This window comes from Hyperoodon ampullatus (assembly GCF_949752795.1).
Source record: "Hyperoodon ampullatus genome assembly, chromosome: 18".
In the NCBI taxonomy this organism is placed as follows: domain Eukaryota; kingdom Metazoa; phylum Chordata; class Mammalia; order Artiodactyla; family Ziphiidae; genus Hyperoodon; species Hyperoodon ampullatus.
Genome location: NC_136931.1, coordinates 49,282,271 through 49,296,673, shown reverse-complemented (window position 1 = coordinate 49,296,673; position 14,403 = coordinate 49,282,271). Strand labels below are relative to the sequence as shown.

General features: G+C 54.0%; 1 protein-coding gene across 1 annotated transcript; it reads left to right on the top strand.

Moving 5' to 3' along the window:
- Positions 1 to 676: 676 nt before the first annotated feature.
- On the top strand, positions 677 to 13,257 carry RASGRP4 (RAS guanyl releasing protein 4; the record flags this gene model as incomplete). Its single annotated transcript, XM_079724077.1, is given in 19 exon segments — positions 677 to 761; positions 921 to 934; positions 938 to 984; positions 3,231 to 3,415; positions 3,832 to 3,944; positions 4,068 to 4,123; positions 4,751 to 4,882; positions 4,988 to 5,141; positions 6,239 to 6,412; positions 7,864 to 7,980; positions 8,823 to 9,098; positions 10,681 to 10,761; positions 10,841 to 10,945; positions 11,035 to 11,153; positions 11,264 to 11,408; positions 12,218 to 12,254; positions 12,357 to 12,491; positions 12,614 to 12,726; positions 13,201 to 13,257. Coding segments are annotated over 19 exon segments (2,145 nt in total).
- Positions 13,258 to 14,403: the final 1,146 nt, after the last annotated feature.

The following is a 14,403-nucleotide window of genomic DNA, read 5'->3' as shown; positions in this document are numbered from 1 at the left end:
GCCAATGCAGGGGACACAGGTTCGAGCCCTGGTCCGGGAACATCCCACATGCCACGGAGCAAATAAGCCCATGCACCACAACTACTGAGCCTGCACTCTAGAGCCCACAAGCCACAACTACTGAGCCCACGTGCCACGGCTACTGAAGCCCACGCTCCTAGAGCCCGTGCTCCGCAACAAGAAAAGCCAGCACAATGAGAAGCCCGCACACCGCAACGAAGAGTAGCCCCCTCTCGCTGCAACTAGAGACAGCCCATGTGCAGCAATGAAGACCCCAACACAGCCACAAAAAAAAAAGTTTGTGTGAGAATTAAATGAGTTAATATGGTAAGAGCCCTTAGAACAGTGTGTGGTATACAGTAGGTGCTACATAAGGTTTTCTTACAATAAAAGGAATAAAGTGAAAATCTTTTCTGGGGTATAAATGGTATTATTAAAACTAAGCTAGAAATAAAAGAAACATAAGAAGAAATATACAAAATATTATGTCTTGTGACTTTCCAATCAAACTGTTGCGCATTATTATACATGAATATGTCCTCATAGAAATATAGACTTTTCTTTTGAGTGTGTTTACATAAATGTGTCATATTAGGCATACTTTTTTTTTTTTAAACTGCTCTTATTGAAGCTTGACAGTGACAGAACAGAGAATCACGGGTCTGGAGACCGAAAGATGGGGGAGATAGAGAGAGAGTCCGCTGGGCGATTGGGGGTGGGGGCCGGCAGCACCGGAAACCTCAGCCTGAAGGGATCCCCATGTGGGGGGAGGAGGGATCTTTGGTCTCTCCCCAGCCTCTTCCTTCCCCCTGGCCTGGGGCTGGGTGGGGAGGGGCAGTTCCTCTTTCCTTCCCAAGCACCGAGGAGGCCCCAGCTCCCAAGGGGCTAAGAAGCTGGAGCATTGGTGAGGGGGGGAGGAGCTGAGCCACACTCTTAAAAGACCCCTTCCCCTCAAGGAAGCATGAACAGGAAAGAGAGCAAGAGGTGAGGGGACCCTTCTCCAAGAGACCAGGAGCGCCCTGCGCCCCTGGGTCTCGCTTGGGCTGCATGGGAAGTTTGGGGAGGTTCTAACGAGGGGCATAGGGTGTCGGGCTACTCTCGGGGCAGCAGCAGGAGCAGGGGCGCCAGGTGGAAAGATGCTTCAGGGAGTCCAGAGCCAGCTCCGGCTGGGGCCGTTTGCTTGGGCGTCTGTGTCTTATCCTTGCTCTTCTGGAATTTGAGCTGCTCTGATCCCATTCTCCCCGCGCCCTTCACGCCCCCATCCTAATTCCACAGGCTGGGTGCCTCTGTCCTCCCTGGGGTCTTCTTGGCTGCCCCCAGAACTGGAAACTCCAGACTCCTGCAGGGCCCTGCCCCAGGGGAGGGGAGTGTGACGCAGGGCAAGGCGGCTCCCCGGCCTCTTAAGCAACTCCTGGCTGCTCCAGACGCTGCAGGGGGCAGAGAGTCCGAGGGTAAGGGCTTAGCAGCTGGCTATGCCAGCAGGTTCTGGAATCGGCTTCCTATCACCTGCCCTCCTGTCCTCACAGGGGCCATGGTGGCCGGGTCCATAGCCTAGGCAGCTCCTTCTGCCTCCCCCAGCATGTCTTTGATAGGCAAAGGGTCCCCTCCCTATAATCTCCAGGAGTTTAATGGTGGAGACCTGGCTGCCTCATTTTCTGGCTGTGTGACCTTAGGTAAGTCACTAACCCGCTCTGTGCCTCAGTTTCTTCTTCTGTCAATAGAATAATTATAGTACCTCCTCGGAGGGACGCATGAGTCCTCGGTGGTACAGTCTAGACCTGTGGTTCTCAAGCTTGGGCACACATCAGGACAACCTGGAGGGCTTCTAAAACACAGGCTGCGGGCCCACCTTCAAGGTGTCTGATTCTGTAGGTCTGGGGTGGGGTCTAAGAATTTGTATTTCTCTCAAGTTCCCAGGTAATACTGTTGGGATTGGTTGGGGACCATGTTTTGGGAACCCCTAAACTAGATAGACGCTCAACCCTCTGCCCGGTACACATTCAGTGCTCAGTAATGCCAGCTGTTACTCGACAACATTCAAACTGATTACTGAGCCTTTAGGATGCACCAGGGACATGGCAGTGCCCTTTTTATGGGGGTCTCCTGATTTCTGGTTTCACCCCCATTCCCCAGGCCTTGCTTCTAGTTTGCTCCATCACATTCTCTCTCTGCATCTCAAATTTAACTTTCTCACCTCTGGCCACTTAAGAGCCTAAGCAAACTAAATCCCTTATTTAGCACTTTTGAAGAGCAAGGCATTGAATGTTCATAATAAATTCTCGGAGAAGGTCCAAAGACGACTCTCATTTTTCACATGAGGAAACTGAGGTCCAAAGAAATTATGTGATTAACACAAAGTCTCACAGCCAGCATAAATTTCTCCAACCCAGTTCTGTCTGACTCTTGTGGAAGCCAAGGCCTTCTGTCTGGATTCTGCTCCCTCCTTCCTCCACCATCCCTGTCTCTCCATTACCCTCTTTCCCCAGCTGGAACAGGAGCCTTGGGGAGGCACAGGGCAGAGTGAGGGTTATTTTTAAACTTTCCTTGAAGCTGCCTCAGCCCCAGGGACCGTGCCCAGCTCTGAAGGGCTCTGGTGAGGCTACTTTGCACCTATATCTATCTTCTCTCCAGGCTCCAAATCTAGGGACCCAGGCTTGTAGCTAAGGCTCCAGTCCCACCAAAAGGCTGGCTTGGGGGAGGGCTGGGGGGAGGAGGGGGAGGTGTTGGAAAGCAAAGGGGAATTCTGAGGAGTGTCCCTGAAGGCAGAACCTCCCATCATTCCCCCTGGGGAGGACAAGAATAATTCTGGGGGTCTTCTCCTATGATTCCCTGGGAGGTCAGGAGTAACCCGTCTGCCAACAGGAAGTCTCTCCCATGATGCCTTGGGACCATACAGTCAAGGGGAATTGGGGGACAATTCCTGGAGGAGAGAGTTCTTATGATTCCTGGAGGGTCTTTAGTAGTCCTGGGGGTGGTGATTCAGGGTAATCCTAGGGTTTTCCCCCCTGATTCCCTGAAGAGGACAGGCGTGACCTTTGGAGTTTTCCTGCAGGAGAAGGCTCCCATGATCTGGACTACTCCTGGGGTTTTCTCCTATGGAACCACGGTAGGTCAGGACTAATGCTAGGACCTTGCCTTTAGGATGCCTTGGGGCTTTGGGGTCAAGAAGAATTCTGGGGGTCTGCCTCAAGGAAGGGACTCCCATGATTCCCCAGGGAATGTGTCCACAGGAAGTCCCACCAGGAATGCCCAGGGAAGACAGGGGGCCGGGGCCGGCCCCGACAGGCCCGCCGCCACAAGACGTGCCCCAGCGCCCGGGAAATCAGCAAGGTCATGGCTTCCATGGCTCTGGGCATGCTGAATGAGGGCGGCTGCAGCGAAGATGACCTGCTGGAGAAATGCATTCAGTCTTTTGGTGAGTGTCCCCTCCCTGGCCAGCCTCCCCAGTCCTGAGGTTGGGCCAAGCACCCACCTTTCTCTGGGCTCAACTTGAGGGGTATAAAATAGAAGCAGGCGTATGTGGAATGACTCTCAATCAGTACAGTAGGAATAAGAGAGACACCTACCTGCGTTTCTTTTTCCTGAGCCGCGGGGGGAGGAGGTCTGATGCTATTTCCATCTTCAGTATGACTTGCCAGGCATGATGCTGGTCCATGCACGGTACAGACAAGGAAACTGGAGCTCAAGGAGGCCAGGTTGTTTGCCCAAGTTCATACATGGAGTCACTGGTAGAGCTGGGGTTTGAACCAGGCTGTCCAACCGGCTCTGGAAGCTGTGCAGTCCATTGCCCAGGGGCCATTCTGACACAGTGTCCCCTTCTCCTGCCTTCAGACTCGGCTGGCAGCCTGCGCCGTGGGGACCACATTCTCAACATGGTACTTGCCATGCACAACTGGGTGCTGCCTTCTGCCCACCTTGCTGCACGTCTGCTGACCTTATATCCTCCCGGGGCCATGAGCAGTGGGTGGAGAGCGGAGGGCAGAGATGAGAGAGCCTGGTGGGGACGGGGTGAGCAGGCAGGTCTGCGATGCTGGATAACAGAGCCTTGACAGGAACTCAAGTACCAGGAGGCCACAGGGAGCACACAGGAGCTGAGGAGGCTGCAGATCTGTCACCTGGTCAGGTAGGCCTGCGCCAAGACCTACACTCCCATGACCCAAGATCCTCACCCTACTGCCCCCCCCCCAAAAAAAACCACTTCCCAGAGACTACCCAGTCCTGCTCCTGCAAATCCCACTCTGAGAATCCCCTGGCTTGGTCCCTAAAACCTCCCAGTTCTCTTCCTTAGAACCCTCACCTCTTAGAGACCCCTGACCAGATCCTATGGACCCTCTCCCAGCTGGTACCCCAAGACGTCCAGCTCAGATTCCTAAAACCCCAGCCTCCTATATACCCCAGCCTAGTTTCTAAGACCCCCTCACCCTGTTCCCCCAAAATCTCACCCCTAGAGGCCCCCAACCTAGTTCCTGAGACCCATCCCCACTACCCTGCTTCCTAGCCATCCCACTTCCAAGAGATTGCCCAGTCTATCTGCCATAGATCCCTCAGCCTGTGTTAAGAGGCCCCCAGTGCTACTCCCAGAGGTCCTCCCAGCCTGGTGCCTCTCTGAACCCTGGCCTTCCAGAGACCCCCTGCACACATTTAGACATGCCCCCAAGCCCAGCACCTAGAGATCCCCCAGCCCAAGAGACCTCTTTCAGAGACCTGCCTCACCCCCAGCCTCATTCCACCATCTCTAAACCACCCTCAGGTACTGGCTGACTCAACACCCTGAGACAGTGCATCAGGAGCCCCAGTTAGAAGAGGTTATAGGTCGCTTCTGGGCCACTGTGGAACAGGAGGGTAACGCAACCCAGCGGAGCCTGGGAGACTCCGCCAACCTGTGAGTCAGTCCCTTCCCCGTCCCTCCCACCCCCACTCTGCCTTCTGCCCCCACACTCCCACACCCTCCACCCCAGCTCCTCCCCCTGCCTCTCTGTGCCCCCAGGCTGAGCCCTGGTGGCCCCGGCCCCCCTCCCACCATAAGCAGCCCAGGCCTGGGCAAAAAGCGCAAAGTGTCCTTGCTTTTCGACCACCTGGAGACTGAGGAGCTGGCAGAGCACCTCACTTACCTGGAGTTCCGGTCCTTCCAGGCTATCACGGTAAGGACGCCCCTCCTCCCAGCTGGGAAGGGCTTGGGGTGGGCTGAGGCCTGGCTGGAGCCAGGCAGGACTGAGAGGACCCAAACTGTCAAACTTGGGTGCTAGAGGGTCCAGGAAAATGAGTTAAGCTGGCTGAGCACAGAGCCCCAGGTTCAAATCCCATCAGCCCCTTCCTACCTGTGTAACTTTGAACTAGTTTCTCAACCTCTCTGGGACTCAGTTTTCTCATGTGTAAAAAGGAGGTCATAATATTTCATTGGCTGGTTGGGGAAAGTAATATGTCCATTTAAAAATGCTCGTCACAGTGCCTGGCACATAGTAAGTGCTCAAAATATTTTTATTAACTGTTCATTCATTTGAGAAGCATTTAAATTCACTGTGCCTCAGCCCGTTATCTGTAAAAGGGGGACTTAGTTCCTGCCTCATAGGATCAGCGCCTGGTCCAGAGTAAATGCTCTATAGTTGAACCATTTGAAATTGCCATGTTTTGACATATTTAACCTACCCAAATTGTAATTTCAAATGCTTCAACCTATATATGTGTTTAGCTATTGCCATCTTGCCATCATCGTTTTGAGGGTAGTTGGGGATCTGGTTCCTTAATGGGAAAATTTCCTGATTGTACACGCACACACACGCACACACACACACACAGTGCAGTGGATGTGGGTATGTAATGTTGGCTCCTTGAGCAGAACAAATAGAAGTTAGTTTCGTGTCCTCTTCACCACCCTTCCCTTTGCTGACTATATACCAGTCAGGTATACAGTTAAGAGCAATAGACTGGGTTCCCACCCTGACTCGGGCCTGTGTGACCCTGGGCAAACTACTTAGCCTCTCTGTGCCTCAATGACTTCATCTCTAAAATGGGAATAATATAGTATTCACTTCATAGACTTGTGAGGCTATGAGGAAGGGCTCAGAATAGTACCCACCTTTCTTTAAACATTTCTCCTCAGATGGGAGAGGGCCATGGTGACCTCAGGGACATGTGATGGCCGGGCTAGGAGGTCAGAGGTCGTGACTGCTTGGGGGATGGCGTGTGAGGGGCAGGGCCTGAGCGCGAGGGCCCACCCTGACACCCACCTCACCCCCAGCCCCAGGACCTGCGGGACTACGTTTTGCAGGGCTCCGTGCGGGGCTGCCCGGCCCTGGAGGGATCCGTAGGTCTCAGCAACAGCGTGTCCCGCTGGGTGCAGGTCATGGTGCTGAGCCGTCCCGGGCCTGCACAGCGCGGGCAGGTGCTGGACAAGTTCATCCACGTGGCACAGGTGAGGTCCGCCCCGCCGCTCTGCCCACTTTCTGAGCACCTGCTCCGCGGGGCTCCCGGGCGGTGACGTCACCATATCGTGGCCCCTCCCGAACGCATCACGCCCCACCCTGGCCGCTTCCCCGCGGCCTCAGTCCTGTCGTTCTAACCCGGGACTGTGACGGCACTTCTTCCCTGGCCTTGATTTCACCACGTCCAACCCGCCCTGGCCCCACTCCTTGGTCCCAGACGTGGCAGTTGACGACGTTCCTCCTGACCCCGTCTCACAAGCCCAATGCCCGAATATTCTATCCGCAGGGCAATGAAAGAGGAGACTCTTTCTTGCCCGCACCTTCGCGTCAAACCCTACCCCGTCCCTAGGCCCCAGCTGTCCCTTTAGGACAGTGACAGCATCCGACACCATCACTTCAGGTCTCCCTTGGCCCGCCCTTTCTCTTCCCCCTCCCCCTCCCCCTTCCCCCTCCCCCTCCCCCTTCCCCCTCCCCCTCCCCCTCCCCCTCCCCTCCCCCTCCCCTCCCCCTCCCCTTCCCCTTCCCCCTCCCCCTTCCCCCTCCCCCTTCCCCCTCCTTTCCAGCTATGTTCCCTCCCTTCTGGAGAAAAGGGAAGCCCTCCTTCCTCCGGCGTGGCCACGCCCTTTTGCGTACTTCCTCGCAGACCACGCCCTGCCTCTGGCGTCTTCCATCTCCTTGCTTCCCGTCCTGTCCGACAGACCAGGGTGTTCTGGCATCTACATGGGGTCTCCCCGGTCTGAGCGTCTTCCATTCCTCCCTGGCCCCCAACAACCTTCTCCTCCAGCAACCTCCGCTCTTCAAACCTGAGAAAGGGGAGGGCTGACCCCACACCTGTTTCTTATATCTACCTGACCCCTCCGTATCACTCTGGACGATTTCACCTCTGCCCAGCTCCCAACTCCTGCCCAGAACCCAGGCCTTCTGGTCTCCCCTCACCTGGCTGACTCCCAGTGCAGAGGCCGCCTAGTTGTCTGACACCCTAACATCTGTCTGCATCCTCCACACCTGCCTGAAACAGACCCGTTGAATCCCCAAACCCGTCAAACACCCCATACTTGCCTGACTCCCCCCACTTTTTTTTTTTTTTGGCCATACCACATGGCATGCGGGATAATAGTTCTCCCACCAGAGCTCCAGCTCATGCCCTGGCAGTGGAAGTACACGCTGAGTCCTAACCACTGGACCGCCAAGGAAGTCCCTGACTCCTCCCACTTTTATCTGACCTCACATTAGTCCATCATCTGCCTGACCTCCGTGTAATGCCCACATACCTGCTTGTGGCCCACTCCTGCCTGACACATCTCACCTGTCTGATGCCCGCACTGGCCCATCCCCACACGTGCCTGAGACCCCAACTCAATGGGGATGCTGTCATTTGAACCCCCAATTTGCCTGTCTTCCATGTGGTGCCCATCACTTCTGCATCACCCTCCCTTCCTAGAGGCTCCTCCAGCTGCAGAATTTCAACACGCTGATGGCAGTCACTGGGGGCCTGTGTCATAGCGCCATCTCCAGACTCAAGGACTCCCACACCCACCTGAGCCCTGACAGCACCAAGGTGAAGTCCCACTGCCCTTCCCAAAGTTCCAGTGGTCAATTATCCTGAACCCACACACTCTTCCCCAGCCCCCTCCGTCCCTTCCCAGGGGCCCTGGAGCCACCCAGAGGCCTTTTGCTCCTCCAAATCTGACAGACCCCCAGGCTTTGTCCTCCTCTGTCATTCTTCCTCCCTCCTCATCCGTGGTGCTGACCTCTCTCTACTGTGTGTCTGGTCCTGAGAAGGACTGGAGGGAGGCAGATAAGAGATGCTAGCAGAGAACTTGCAGTCCAGGTGGGGAGTGAAATGATGCCCCCAGGGATGCCAACATCTGGGCCACCCATGGGAGGAGCATGGGTTGGGGGTGTCCTGAAAGTGTCTAAGGAGAGTGAGTCATTCATGAGTCTGGTGTGTGCCTGAGGTCAGGATGTGGCAGGATATTGGGCTGGAGATGCCGGGGCAGGGGGCGGGGGGAGATCCTGTTGAGCCTTTTGCAAGCTCAACTAAGGTGTCTGGGCTTTATCTAGAGGGCAGTGGGGAGCTAGGAAGCGTTTGGGAATGCTGAGAGCACCCATGATCAGATTTGGGTTTTTGAAAAATCACTCTAGCCTGGGGAATGGGAGATAGTGGGGCTTTTCTGAGATGGGGGCCCAAGTGGAAGAGCAGTCTGGGGAGATGCTGAAGCCATTGTGGGACATGGAGGGGCTTGGGGAGAGGTCCAAAATGCCATTGGGCCCCTGGGGGGTCCAGAGCCACACAGGACGCTGCTAGGTACTCCCCTTCAAGGAGCTAGGGGAACAGAACTGGCCTCCCCGATTACATGCTGCTCCCCCCGCCAAAAAATACATGCCCCTCCCACACAGGCCCTGCTGGAGCTGACTGAGCTCCTTGCCGCCCACAACAACTACGCCTGTTACCGCCGCACCTGGGCTGGCTGCACCGGCTTCCGGCTGCCTGTACTGGGTGTGCATCTCAAGGATCTGGTGTCCCTGCACGAGGCCCAGCCTGACAGGTTGCCTGACGGCCGCCTGCACCTACCCAAGCTCAACAGCCTCTACCTGCGGCTGCAGGAGCTGGCAGTCCTCCAGAGGCAACACCCCCCCTGCAGTGCCAATGAGGACCTACTGCATCTGCTCACGGTGAGCTGCCCTGAGCTGCCCAGGCTGAGCTCCCAGAGGCTGCATCTGCAGGGTACTGAGATTTAGGGTCCTGGGTGGGTGAGGGTCAGGATAGAATAGTAGAATAGCACTGGAATGCATGGGCTTTGAAGCCAGAGCTTCTAGGGGTTTTTTTGTTTTTGTTTTTGTTTTTTTTCTGTGTGGTCTTGGGCAAGTCACTTAACCCCTCGGCCTCAGTTTCCTTAACGACAAAATGGGAATACAAATAGGACCTACTTCAGAGAGTGGTTGAAAAGAATAAGTAATATAATTCATATAAATATCATTCATATAATTCACATAAAGTACTTAAAATAGTATCTGGAACACAGTGAGCTCTATATAAGTAATGCGTTTTCCCCCCAGTTCCCCCAGCAACTCAAGTATCCATTGATCTGAGCTCCAGAATTGCTTCGGGCTTTTGCACTCCTGTACTCCAAGGTTCTGAGCTTCTCATGCCACTAGTCCAAAATTCCAAGCTTTAACATATCCAGGAATCTAAGCAAAAAGCTAATAACAGTTATCAACCACTTATTATGTGCCAGGCACCATGTTTAACAGTCCCCAGAGAGCACTTCATTCCATCCTCACAACCTTACGAGGAGGGGACCCTTATTGTGTCCATTCTACAGACTGAGAAACTGAGACCCACAGAGGTGAGGCCACTTGCCCCCGTCCCACAGCAGGCCAGCTTCAGAACATGTATTAACTATCACACTATGTCCTAAGACTGCAAGTGTGAGATTCTGGCTATATTTTATTTTACATAGACAGATAGATAGGTAGATAGATGACAGATAGATAATAAAGATAGAGAGGTAGAGATATATATATTTCATTCTAAAGAGCTATAAATTGAGAGAGACTGGGATTCTGAGGACCAGGTAGTCTAAGACTGAAAAGCTGACTTTCAGATCCTAAGACAGGACCACCTGCAAATTGAAAATGTGGGGCTCCTTGTTTGAAATTATTAAGAATTTCAAGATGGTGACAGCAGGGCATTAAATGAAGTGGAGGCCCCTCTAAGTGTGGGGCCTGCCTGTGAAGCTGGTCCTGCCCCAGGATAATTGGTGCCTAAGCTGCTATGCTATGCTGACTCTAAGAGGCCATCAGCCCAAATATTTATTGAGCACCTGCTGTGAGCCGGGCACTACTTTAGGCGCTTAGGCTCACAGCAGTGTGCAACATCTGAAAAAAATTGCTGTCTTGTGGGGCTGACTTCCTAGTGGGGGAGATACCCAGTGAAAGAAGTAAATAAGTAAATCATATGGTCTTTTAGGTAATAAGTGCTATAGAGAAAATTAAAGCAGAAACAGGCATGGAAAGTGACAGGGGTTTGCAATTTTAAATAGGATCAAAAGAGCCTCGGTGACAAGATGGTGTTTCTGGTCTAGGGGACCAGCGGTGTGCAGAGCGAAGGGGGGCTCAGTGGGAGAGAGGACCATGAGGGTCCCAGGGAAGAGGGGCTTTGGAAAGAGGAGGAGATTGGGGGTCCAGGCAGGCATGGGCTGTAGGTAGGAGGATAGAGACAAGGAGGGTCCGTAACGCCCTGCCCATCCTCCAGCTTTCCCTGGATCTCTTCTACACGGAGGACGAGATCTATAAGCTTTCTTACGCCCGGGAGCCCCGCTGTCCCAAGAGTCTGGTGAGACCCCAGCCCTGACCTCTGACCTCCAGCCCAAGCCTCTGCAATGACTAACTGTGACCCTCTGTCCCTGCCCCAGCCACCCTCCCCCTTCCAGGTGCCCCTGGTGGTGGAGTGGGCCCCTGGCGTGACGCCCAAGCCCGACAGGGTCACGCTGGGTCGGCATGTGGAGGAGCTGGTGGAGGTGAGGAGGAGCCCTGGGCGGGAGGAGGGATCTAAGGCCCCGGGGCCTCTGACTTGGCCTGACTCTCCCCTTCCCATGCTCCTCCGAAGTCTGTGTTCAAGAACTATGACCCTGAAGGCCGAGGCACCATCTCTCAGGAGGACTTTGAGCGGCTCTCAGGCAACTTCCCCTTCGCCTGCCACGGGCTTCACCCATCCCCCCGCCAGGGGTAGGTGCTCCCGACTCCTGGGTTCCCTTAAGACGAGGACCTGGGGTATCCAGGACTCCTGGGTCTGGGAGAAATGGGCCAGTCCTGCTGAAGCGCAGTCTCTCCCCCAGGAGTGGCTCCTTCAGCCGAGAGGAGCTGACAGGGTACCTGCTCCAGGCCAGCGCCATCTGCTCCAAGCTGGGCCTGGCCTTCCTGCACACCTTCCAGGAGGTCACCTTCCGCAAGCCCACCTTCTGTGGCAGCTGCAGCGGCTTCGTGAGCACTCCGCCCACTGTCACCCTGAGGGACCCCTGGAGCGCCCTAATTCCCCACAGCCTGGGCTGGAAAAGCCAGCCCTGCCCTGGAGCGCTCACGGTCCCCAAGCCCCGGATAATCCCCAAATTCCAGAGAAGCCTCTAGCCTCAAATAATCCCCATATTTCACAGCAACCTTGAACAATGGATATTCCCTACATCTTGGATAATTCTGAAGTCTAGATACTGCTCGATTCCCAGACAATCTCCATCCTGGATAACTGACAAACCCTGGAGAATCTACAAACATGAGTAGATTATCTCCAAGCAGAATCAATCTCCAAGTCTCTAGACCCCAGATCATTCAAACCCTGGATAATTTCCAAATTCAGGGTATCCTCAAACTCTGTATAATGGACAAACCTCTCAATCTTAAACCAAGACCAATTCACAAACCTTGGATTACTTTCCAAATTTACTTTTTCATTCATTTTTTCATTCATAAATATATACTGGGCACCTGCTGTGTGCCAGGCACAGTTATAGGCTCTGGGTGGGTGGGAACACAGGAGGAAACAGAACAGACACAACCCCTGCCCATAGAATTTATGCTTTATTAATTCCAAATTTTGTCCAATTCTCATACCATAGATGACTTTCCAAACCTGAGATAACCTCCTAATTCCTTTAGTCTCCCAGATCTCACATAAGCCTCTAGCCTTGAAAACTTCCAAAACCTGAATTGTTTCCTCCAGACAAACCCCAGCCCCACCCCCAATCACAGCCCTCCTTCCCCTAGCCTAGGTAACCTATTCTGCTTTCTCTTCCCAGCTTTGGGGTGTCACCAAGCAAGGCTACCGCTGTCAGGGTGAGTGGGGCATGGGTAGGGGGAGGGAATCCAGGACCCGTGGGCTCGAAGAATAGAGGACACAGACTGGGCCTCTGGCACTAACCTCTGAATTTCCCCCAGACTGTGGGCTGTGTTGCCACAAACACTGCAGAGACCAAGTGAAGGTGGAGTGTAAGAAGAGGCCAGGGGCCAAGGACGACGTGAGCCCCCCAGAAGCCCCTGTCCCACCCACACCCGTTCCCCATGCCGGCTGTGGTAAGACCCAGGGTGTAGCAGTCCTGGGAAGGGGGCCTGGTGGATGGATGGGGATTAACTCCAAGGTCATGAGGTCTTTCCTACCGTACCCACATCCCTCCCATCCACACCCCCACGAACAGGCTCCGAGGACAATCTCTCCTACACGCTATCCCTGGATCCTGAGACTAGGTGGCACGTTTGCCATGCTTGGACCCAGACAGAGCCCTCACATCCCTCCTGGGAACCAGAGACGGTGAGGAGGAGCTGCCCCTACCCACAGTTGGATACAGGGAGACCAGCCTATTTGCCTGGGGGAACCCAGACAGATTTGGGGAAGCATAGGAAAGTTAAAATATGCAAAAGTCCTCAATTGCTTGGGTAGGAGGGCATAGATAGTGGTTAATTTTTAATGTTGATAGAAAATTAGAAATTACAGTATGTTGTGGGGAGGGGAAGGGGTAGCCACTAGTAGAAAAGAAAAGGGAGTTTAGGAAGAAAAGAAAGACAACTATAAGATGGCTAGAATAAGGCCAAATATATCAGACACTAACCGTGGAATAAATGCCACGATTCAAAAGTGGGGACTCTCAGAGTGAGCTAAAAGAAAATCCAGAGGGGACATTCATCCATCCACTTTAACAAGTCTGAGTGAGGCTCTCCCCCTGCAGTGAACCATCTCCTGGACATCATACACTCCCCACATCACCCAGTGTCTTCCTCCTTCCAGGTCCCTCTGCCAGCGACGGCCCCATCACCCACCCAGTCCTCCAAGCTGAGTTCCTAGACGTTGCCTTGGTCTGCTCTCTCCCCACTCCCTCCACCAGAGTCAGTCTCGAGTCCTATTATTCGGCCTCCAGGCCTCCAGCAGAACCTCGCAAAGGCATCGCCTCCTTCCCATCCACACTGCCTTTGTTGAAGCATCCATCATCTCTTACTCCGAAAGAAAGTTACTTTCTTCTTTTGCATCAGAGTGGCTATTAATTGTACTCCCTTTTCTTGCATTTAATGTCTGTGCAGCTCTGTGTTGGATACATTTAGACCTAGGCACCATCTCGCCACCTCCTTAAATCTCCATTTTACAGATGAGGAAACAGGCTCAGTGAAGTTAAACTGCTCACCCAAGGTGGCAGAACTCCTAAGTGCTGGAGACAGGACTCACACCCAGGTTTGCCTGCCTCTAAAATGGAAGCTACTGACCAATATGCTACACTGATGTCAGCATGGGTCAGGAGGGGGACGGTACAGGGTGGGTAAAGTTCCAAACTCTGGAGTTCCAGAGATGGGAGAGAAGGCCAGAGAAAGGGTGGAACAGGGAGGTAGCCTGTGAACACCTGAGTCCAATCACATCCCTCCTCTGCTCAGAGCCCTCCCATGGCTTCATCTCACTCAGGGGAAAAGCCAGAGTTCTCACTGTGGCCCACCCCACATGGTCTGCCCCCATCACCTCTCTGAACTCCCCTCCCACCACTCACCCCCTCACTCATCCTGCTTCAGCTACACTGGCCTCCGATGGTCCCTGATCATGCCCCAAAATACTCCTACCTCAGGGCCTTTGCACTGGACACTCCCTCTGCCAGGAAGGGAAGGCTCTTCCCCAGAGGTCCACATGGCTCCCTCTTTGGGACTTAGCTCAAGTACCACCTCCTCAGTGAGGCCTCCCCTGATCATGCATAAAGCTGCAATCCCGCCATGGTCCCAATCCTGCCTTCCTGCTTTATTTCTCTCCAAAGCCCTTTCCCCATCTGACAAACTAAACTTTCTTGTCTGCCCTTCCTCACCAGAAAGGTCAGCTCCGGGAGACCAGGGGTTATTATTATCTGTAACCCCAATTCCTAGCCCAGGGCTGGCACATGGTGGGTACCTGACAGATGTTTGCCCAATGCCTGCATGTCTCCTCCCCCATGCCCACTGGGAGGGAAAGATGTTTCTG